The sequence below is a fragment of the Antedon mediterranea genome, chromosome 8 (genome assembly GCF_964355755.1).
Source record: "Antedon mediterranea chromosome 8, ecAntMedi1.1, whole genome shotgun sequence".
NCBI lineage: Eukaryota > Metazoa > Echinodermata > Crinoidea > Comatulida > Antedonidae > Antedon > Antedon mediterranea.
This window is the reverse complement of record NC_092677.1, coordinates 25,160,341-25,170,007: the sequence shown is the minus strand read 5'-3', so window position 1 is coordinate 25,170,007 and position 9,667 is coordinate 25,160,341. Positions and strand designations below refer to the sequence as shown.

General features: G+C 33.0%; 1 protein-coding gene across 1 annotated transcript in view; it reads left to right on the top strand.

Moving 5' to 3' along the window:
* Positions 1–5,079: 5,079 nt before the first annotated feature.
* Positions 5,080–9,667, top strand: part of LOC140056194 (protein APCDD1-like) — a 33,838-nt gene continuing 29,250 nt past the window's right edge. Inside the window, exon 1 of the mRNA XM_072101492.1 lies at positions 5,080–6,028. Coding sequence (XP_071957593.1) covers positions 5,989–6,028 — 40 coding nt within the window. The 5' untranslated portion in view covers positions 5,080–5,988. The remainder of the gene's footprint in view (positions 6,029–9,667) is intronic.

Sequence of the window (9,667 nt, the reverse complement as noted above, 5' to 3'; positions counted from 1 at the left end):
TTTTATGGAAATGAGTAACTTTATTAAAACTACAAAGTAACCTATTCAAAGTCTGATTTAAATAATCTTCATTTTTAATAATTTTTTTTGGACAATACATCTTTAAAGTTAGCATTATGTTAACCAATGTTTAAAATGAAGTTTTGACTGAGAGCAGTTAAAAACACAGCTGTTGTTTTTGACATGAATCTGCTAAGATAATTATGAGTCGAATAAAACTTAATTTTCGTTTCTGTTGAACTCACCGCGGTGATTCTAAACAAATGGGCACACATAATCTAAATTGGAATTGGAATTGGAATTTTTTGTTACAGTCTCTAATAACTAAATTGTAATGAACAATATTTTACGTCTCATACCCGAGTATAGAGAGACTATGCTACCATACAATTGTAGTGGAGCAGTAGCTTGGTGGTTAACGCGCTTGCATTCCAATCCCAAGATCCAGGGTTCAATCCTGACCAGGGTCAACTCCACTCCCAAGCCTCAAAGGAGACTTAGTTTATAAGCACGATAAATCATTAATAGTTTATCCACCGTGTAATTGGATTGGATGTGTATGAAAAAAAAATTACGTCCGGATTGGATATTAACAATCAATAAACAGGCAATTATACAATATAAACATAGCATGTGTGATTTACGCATAAACATACCATACACCCTTTAATGGCACATAACGTGTGAAACAGAAATATTTCTTTATTTTCAGCCGGTGGTGGATGAGGATATAAAAACCTCCAAGTGTGAAACTCGCGTTTTATTTATTTTCACATAGGTAGATAAGTAAATATAAACTTGGATTATAATTGTACTACTGTTTTGTTATCAAATTAGGTGTGCTACCAGTTACGCTTAAACTATACAAGACCAATTAAACAAGCACCCCCCCCCCCCCCACCCACACGTCTGTCTATGTGCGTCACAGAACTTTGGCTACCTCACTCATTTGGATACGTCACGCGCAAGAGCCATAACTTTTGACGCGATACGCGTTCAAACGCTTACTATTACGGCTTTTTTACACGCGTCACAACTCAAAGTTTAAATACAAATATTTCAAAAGTGATTCATAACTGTTGGATACCTGAAATTAGTAAGTATTTAATTGGATATTTATAATCACATGGCGTTGATGATGTGACCGGGAGGTCAGTTAAAAACCGGACGATGGAGAAAACGCTTAACCACTACCGGTGAAGTTTGGCGCCTAAACCACATGCAGACGACTTGTCACACTCAATAACCGACAGCCATGGTGGAAAAAGATGACATGACGAACGATTTTATCAACTGGAAGATTAATTTAAGCACCAATAAAAGTGATAATAGGGAAGTTTTTCATTAAGATTAAAAAATATATTATAAGCGTTTAAGGCTATAAATTTATCTCTCACCAAAAGTGTATAATTCACTAATAACACACAGCGATTGCATTTTGATTCCCTAACTGAAAAATGATAAGTGAAAATATTGGTAGGCGAAATTAACTTCAAATATTAGTAGTGAGATACTTTGAATATTTTTACAACAAAACACCATATCATTGAATTCAATAACATGTTAGTATCACACGTATAAGCCACAATTCTAAGAAATGGAAAAGTTTATAGCCTAAGCCTAGCCTAATACAAGCGTTCCAAAGATTTAAACGAATTATTGTATTGGCTTTATCAATATAGTTACTATAGCATTGCAACTACCATCGTGGCTTCTCGCGATGTGTACCACACAACATTATATTAATACGGTATTAAGATAATTTAAATTTAAGCTGAGAAAATCGATGGAATTACATTTTTATAAGGTTTACTTAATCAAAACCCTTAATCCTCCACCTGGAACCCTTCAAATAAGATTACATTTAATACTAAGAGATCGAATCATGGTTAGACATGCATTTTAATGCAAATATTTTGCGTTTCCAATCAGGTTTTTGCCAAAACAATATTTGCTCTTACTACGGATTAGTATCTCTCCCCCCCCCCCCCACCATTACACAGGGTTACTTAACCTTTGCCTCACAAAGCACGTCGAGCGCGCGTGAGACCATGGAGAAATAAGTTAGGACTGGTAAACATGGGCTTACTACTGACAGAGTCTATAACAATAGTACATGTCATATTATAGAGTTTTTCGAAAGCTTCCCACAAAAGACGCAACACAATGTTAGGGATTTGACCAATCACAAGCGATGAATTTATTCAACTGTCGATTGTCATTGGTCAACTCGTTTAAGTTGCATCTACGTCATTGCGTTGCGTCCCAGGGAACCAAGCTTTACTGGCTGTTTTTATTTAACTTTTTGCTTATTTTTGTATAATCCTCATACATTGGACTTATAGTACAAACATTTGTTTTTAAAGTTTTTTTCTGTGCGTCTTTTTTTCAATTATTTTTATTTGACAATTCACTTTCGAACGAGGTTATGAAATGCAAATAGTGTAATACTGTCACGATATTCTCATTACATGATTATTACTATATTGATGGCAATGGTTCGTAAAACACAACATTTCGCATTCATGGTTTTCCAAGAAATCTTTCTTTCTCAGCATTAGCCCAGTTTTTTCGAACTTTTCATCATCCATTTTTAAATACATCAAAACTGCAAAAACAACATTGAACTCTATATTTTTACATCGTTTAAATCCATAAACTAAGGTACATAATAGATTATGTAGTTTACGGATTTGAATGTAGTAACTAACAAATAAAAACCATGTATCTTAACAAATGACGTCACTACTTGCGTAAAAGGGCATTTTTTTTAAATACCTTAAAATTTATCATCTGCATGTACTCTATTTACACTGATGTCATGGTTAATCAAATTGGGGATAAGTAATGTTCAACGCTGAGCCTAAAAGCTCAAAACCGTGCCATATTTGGTCACCACACACCTAGAATATCGTGGTCCTTATAATTCAAAGGACCAGACTAAACTTTTCAAAATCTTCACACCATATAAAAACGTTAAAGAGTCATTTAATGACAGCTTTAAAGAGAATGCTACTAATCGCGTAATTAGTAGTGGCACGACTTCTGCGTCTGACGTATGGCACGATGAGCGTGGGAAGATACGACGTGGGTGCGTTGGTTGTTAAAACGTCACGCAGACGACATCAAGTGTTTAGGTTCCTATTACAAATTAGTTGCATCAACAATCAGGTTTCTTTGAGTCGATACATATCTTCTTGCACTATATTATTTTCACAATGAAATTGGAAACATCCACCGAGAAGAATTGAACTCAGGGGGACAATGGATCGCGTCAAGTGGTACAGTACTGCCAACAATCAATGATTTATGGAACGCATTAAGCGCAAAAAATATTTACTAAAAATATCACCAAATCTGGAGACAGAGAGACGATAAGTGTGTACATCACATGATCATCTTCGTTATCTGTTTGCTGTCAGTAACACAATGATTTTTCTAGCAAATTTTTAACTTGCGCCAACAAAATATGAATATTACACTTATTTCAAGCGATAAGCGTAAAGACGACAGGATGTCCCCCTGTCCAGTTGGGTAGGGGTCAGTCGAAGACACCCCCAGGGGGCTTAGCTGATGGGCTTTATGGAAGAAGGTGATTAAGATTAGTATTACAGAAATTGAATTTCCCTTCAGGAAATATACTTCTAACAATTTTAAATATTCATAATTTTATGCAAAATCATCATTTAAAACGTGATAGTTTAGAGTTGAAATCTATAAATTATTAAACAAAACAACTTTTTCTAATCACGTTATTTCTAAGACACGAAGAGCATCATATTTAATCTGATTTATATTCCGCTTTCTATAATCTCATTATTCATATCGTATACAGGCGTTATTACTAGGCCTACAGTACAGCATGGAGGTATTATACCTCCATGAGTACAGCATGATAATTGTGTCGTGTGTACTAGGGCAGCCGTCTCTAAAATAAGTGTAAATTAATAGAGCTAATAATTAGTTTGTAAATAAATTTCAATTAACATAGGATAAACAAAGGCTCTTCTATTTGAGGGATAAATCCAGTCCAAAAAGTGGGGCTTACAATTTAGGGAGAACCCTAGCCCCCCAAAAATATTCTAATTTAGAGAGAATCCCAGTCCAAAAAAAGTAGTTCTTCTACTCTAACCTCTCAGTCCAAATAGGTGCTTACGTATAGTAAAATCTTCATAAACAGTTTTTGTTTTGAGGAGTGAAACCAGTATGGAATGGCACACAGAGTCAAAAATTAGAAATTTCCCCCCATAAACATACATTATATTAATAGGCCTAATAGACCAATAGTCTCTATACAACATGACCTACAATACTAGTTGTTTACTTGTTTCCGGAGCTCAGCAATGCTGGGTCCGGAGTCGAGGCTAGGCTATGCCTATAAGCCCCTCTTGATAATTACATCAACTCTTGAATATGGCGCAAATTTAAGAGGGTGGTTGGACCATACCCGTTCAAGACCGGACTTAAATTGATTGGTTGATCTTGAAGCTACTACATCCTCCGATAACGAATTCCATAATATAATAGCTTTTCGACCAAATGAGTCCCTCATCCAATTTGTGCGTGAGAACTTAAATTTTAATTTAAAAGAATGACCACGTGTTCTAACATCTTCATCACGCTCAAAAAAAGAATCAGCAGAAATACTATCCACTCCATGTAAAATTTTAAAAATCTGTATCAAATGAGCTCTTTGCCTTCTGTATGTGAGAGTAGGTAGGTTGAGAATTTTCAGCCTTTCTGAATTGAATATACTTTTTTCTAATTCTGCTAATGACTTAATTCAAATCTTAAAATGATGTTAAGTAAATACTGTTCTAGTATCCCTTGGAGTTTACGCGTTCACAAAACCAGAAGTCAATCAAACGCTAATCCACGCCCACTTGTTGGACTCTACCATTATCAAATGTTTGAGAAATTCTGACGGTTTTTCTATCTAACAAAAACACGTAAAATAAATATAAATAGGACTTCACCAATAATTTAGCTAAATGCGCATAACGTGTGGCAAATAACGTTAACAAAAAGTTACATTTTAGTTACATATAAATAAACCACTTTTTGGAAACCTACTTAAAAATGAATCATTCCAAAGTTATTCAACCAATCACAAGAAGTAATCAATTGCCTGAAACGACGTTCTGACTGTGTATTTGTATAATTTTTAGTTGAATGGTTCGTGGATGAATTACGATCTTTACAGGTTTTTTTTACATTCTTCCAACAAGTAGGCTCTGAATTTCTGTTAAACATTGCTCTTTTTATTTTATACCTGGAGTTTATACGCGATATTATAAATAGGAATAACTATATTTAATACAATTGTTGCTACAGTATTGGAAAGATAAGTCGAGGATTTTAAAGGTCATGTGATTTATAAACAGTGGGTAAGTTAATTGATTGATTGTCTGCTCCTCCCACTTCAATTACTATTGCCAGTTACGTCATCACTACACATCAACCGACATTTGATAGAGCGAATGATTTCATATCGAGGCTGAACCCAGATATTCGAATACTGTACGAGCAAATGCGACGCCCTCAGTTTATTTAGGTAGTTAGTAATATAACCTGTTCGTATCATTTACTGTGGAGCATTATGGAATGGAAGTGGGCTGATGATCACGGATTGTTAATAGCCGGACACACAAGACCAACCAACAGTTAACATCGTTAATTGATGGTATTTGATTTGTACGCGCAGTGCATAAGCCCCGCCCACTAATTAGCGTTGGAGATTTAGCATTACACTATAATAATCAACCTTTTTTTTCATCTGTCAAAAATTCTTTGTTGGAGTTTACCTAAGGAAGTTTTGGAGTATTTATCTTCTGAACATGTGTTTGTTTTGAGAGAAGACAATCGGGTATATATTTTAAGGATTTCTCACTCAAGATTTAGTTTGCTCGGACACTTCGTTGCCACAGTACATCAAAGGACAATTTTTTACACTGAATTTATAAAGCATTCATTTAAAACTTGTATACTATGGATTTTTTTTCTTCAGGATTTTCGTGTTTATTATTAGGTGAGTTATTTTTTCCTTGTTTTTGAAAAAAAAATATACTTGGTATTACTTTCCAAACATTTTACATTAATATAGTAATTCAGATATTTTAATGAAATTATTATAATAAATATTAATTATAAAACAAAAAACTGAGTGCAGGTGAGTTATTTTTTAATTTTTTTGAAAAAATATAATACTAGGAATTGCATTACAAACATTTTACATTAATGTTTCAAATCCAGTTATTGTGAATATGAATTGTGAAAACAAAACATTGCCTGTAGATCTTAGGTGAATATTTGAATACTTACATATTTCTATTTTTTAAAGACATATTTTTATTATATCTAATCTAGAATATTCGCTTCTTGAATTTTAGTTTTTTTTAAACGCATGATTAAAGACATTATTTGCATATACATGTGGCTACCCAAGTGGAGTTAGCATTTTGTTGACGTGTTGTTATGCAATACAGGTTGATTTCGTAACGGTTCGATGTTAAATGATCATTTTGGTTTAAATTATCATTTTGGTTTAAATTTGGGATAATTTATTGCAATTTTGTTTCGCATTATCAATGAACTGTATCATCTTTTAGATGCTAAAGTCTTCAAATTAGTAAAACATTTTAAATATAGTCTCTGCTAAAATTTCTACTGAAATTCTAAAAACTCGTTGCTGCACGGACCTCACTTTTAATAATCTTTTTTTTTAAACTTGCTAACAATTCAAAAGAAAATTGATAAAATATTGTTTAAAATACAAATATTTTGTTCCACTTGGTGAAGAAAAACTTGTTGCTACAGGAACCTCACTTTTTATAATTTTTTTTTGAAACTTTTTGAAATTTCAAAAAAATGTTCTTTAAAATGCAAAATTTGATATTTATTTTAACATGGTATTTTTCGATAGCATCAGAAAAAAACAATAAAAGAACACAGTCATGATGAAATAATATTCTGTTAGTAAAGATGTTTATTAAAGGAAAAGAGTAAGAAAGAAAAGGGAACAAGTACGGTAAACTGAATCTTAAAAACAAGTTGTTTTTTCACCCAAAAAAAAGTTGAAATCAGATGACAAAATTTCAAGACATCATTTTATATCTGTAAACCTATTAAATAATCATTTTTCACAACTTTTTCACAACTTAAGAAAACCAATATAAGGAGAAAACATATATTTTCGTAGAAAGAAAAGCCATGTGCAAAGTTTTTTTAATGAAATGGAAAAGTATCATAGAGTAGACCAAAAGGAATAGTTTTAAATCTCATGCCGTTTTTATCTTATAATGATTCAGTCTTTTGTTAAGTATGTCTAAATCTGTCAAAATTCAACATTTTTAAACAAAAGAAATTGTTTTACCAACTTCACCTCAGACAATTTGTACACGACGTCATCTTTGGCAGAATGCCTTCTGCTTAATTCTGTATAATTTCATTATTTTAACATTTTAAAACTTCAGTAAGCTATTTAAGGTGTTCTTATCTGAATACACACGATACACGTACACTCGTATATCAAAAAAGTTACATGGCAAGTTGAACACAATATGATTTATAGAGCATACCGTGTATCGCTTACATTAAGCATCACTTAACCTAGGAAATTTATGATATGTTTAAATATAAGCACTTATATTTAGTTCGTTACAAATCTAGGCACTTGTATGTATGGTATAATGTTTGTACAGTATTAGAGTAGGCGTATTGAGAGTACGTGTTTTAATTAAGTATTCACTAGATATTCACCAGGGCGTTTTCACCGGCTCAACGTTTAATACGAAGGACGAGGAGAAAGTGAAAATATAATAATTTATATAATTTATCGTGTATGTTGAGAATTGGGGTTTTTAAGACGTCCCTGCGAATATTACATGTTGGTTACAAAACTCAACATATATGAAACTTTAATTCCTTTAATAAATCAAAGCTAAACTTCACCGGCTCAATGTTTAATCCAAAGGATGATGGAAACTACTCTCCTGAAAATACATCGTACAGCGTCTTGGAAAATTCAAGATGCTACTATTTCGAGTATAAATTCACTCTGGGCACTGATACTGTAGAACTGCAGCAGTTACGGATATAAATCAGGGTTTCATAAAATATCAGGACGATGAGCAAATACTTCTGCTGAAGATTTCAAAATGTAATGCTGTTCTGTGTATTATCAGATGTTAAATGTGCTGTTAAGCTATATGAAATATACTTAGAGTTTGTCGGCAATATAATATTTGAGCGATGTCTATTTTATCAAGGGTGGATCATCTTCGGGTAAATGATTAATTGGAACGAAGCGAGATTAAATTTTGTTGAAGTTTGTCAGAAACGAATTGCTACTGAGCTAATAAGTATTGCTTAACGTCAAACCCTAAGACGGTGCAAGATTAAACTCTGTTGAATTTTGTCGGAAACGCAATGAGATAGTTTTGGAATTATTTGACCAATGTGCAGCGTATTTCGATATCAATGCTCGGCTTAACGTTAAATCTGAAGGACGATGCGAACGTACAAACTATATTAAATATTGTCAAAAACTAATTGTTTTATTTATTTATATTTATTTAATTTCTGCCATATACAATAGAAAGAAACAGATAAAACGAATATAAAAGGCAAACAGGAGCCAAACTAAAAAAACTGAAAATAATTTAAAAAAAAAACACTCTACGATCAAAGCATCTACAAATATTCTAGAAGCTAATACTTTGTCTGAATTATTTTACTGATGTGCAACGCATTTAATTGCGATGCATCGGCTTCATGTTAAATCTGAAGGACGACACAAAACAATTTATTGTAATTACAGTTGTTTTATTCATCGTTATAATTATTAAAGTTGCTGCCTTTTCAGCCCAAATCATTTCGCGTCCCATAGGCGATTATTATATACACTGTAAAAGGGTTAATTTGTCAACCCATGTGCCGTATCGTAATGAACCGGCAAAAGGTCGCGTCCGCAGGGACGAAACATTCACAGGAGCTACAATATTGATGGCTTTTTTTCTATTATACTGTTTAAGAATAATCTCTCTAAGTCACCCGCAAATTCAAAGGTAGATGTTCTAAATAATTGTTGCGGTAAATCAATAGGGTTAGGCAATATCATTGATGCATTTATTGTTTTAAAAAATAATCTGTGCAATCAAACGATTTGTTCACCCGCTCGATGTTAAAAAAAGGACGATGCAATAACTATATAGACAACCATAACCGACCTTTAAAAAAAATCATATACATGAAAATAAACTACCAAAGCAATTCGGTTTAAAATCGGGATAAGTTATCAATATTTTACGAAATACGAATGTTATCGGTAAATTTGAAACATTGTATTCTTATAAAAGTTTCGTCGGCAAATAAAGTTTCCCACGTATAATAAAACTATATTATTGCCTCAAGATGATCGGTACTTACAAATTATGTTATTTAGCATCGCCACTAATTTCGCGCTTGCGGGCCAATAATAACGTCTGTATACGTGCCTATAGACACGGTTTGGAGCATAACTTCCTCGTAACCTCGACAAACAATCACACCCTCAAATCAATTGGTTCCATTTTTCCCTACCAATAAACTAAACCATCAACATTACAAATATCGAGTAAATTGTTCTATCCTTGCACTCTGACAAACCCACAAAATGTCTATGATGAAA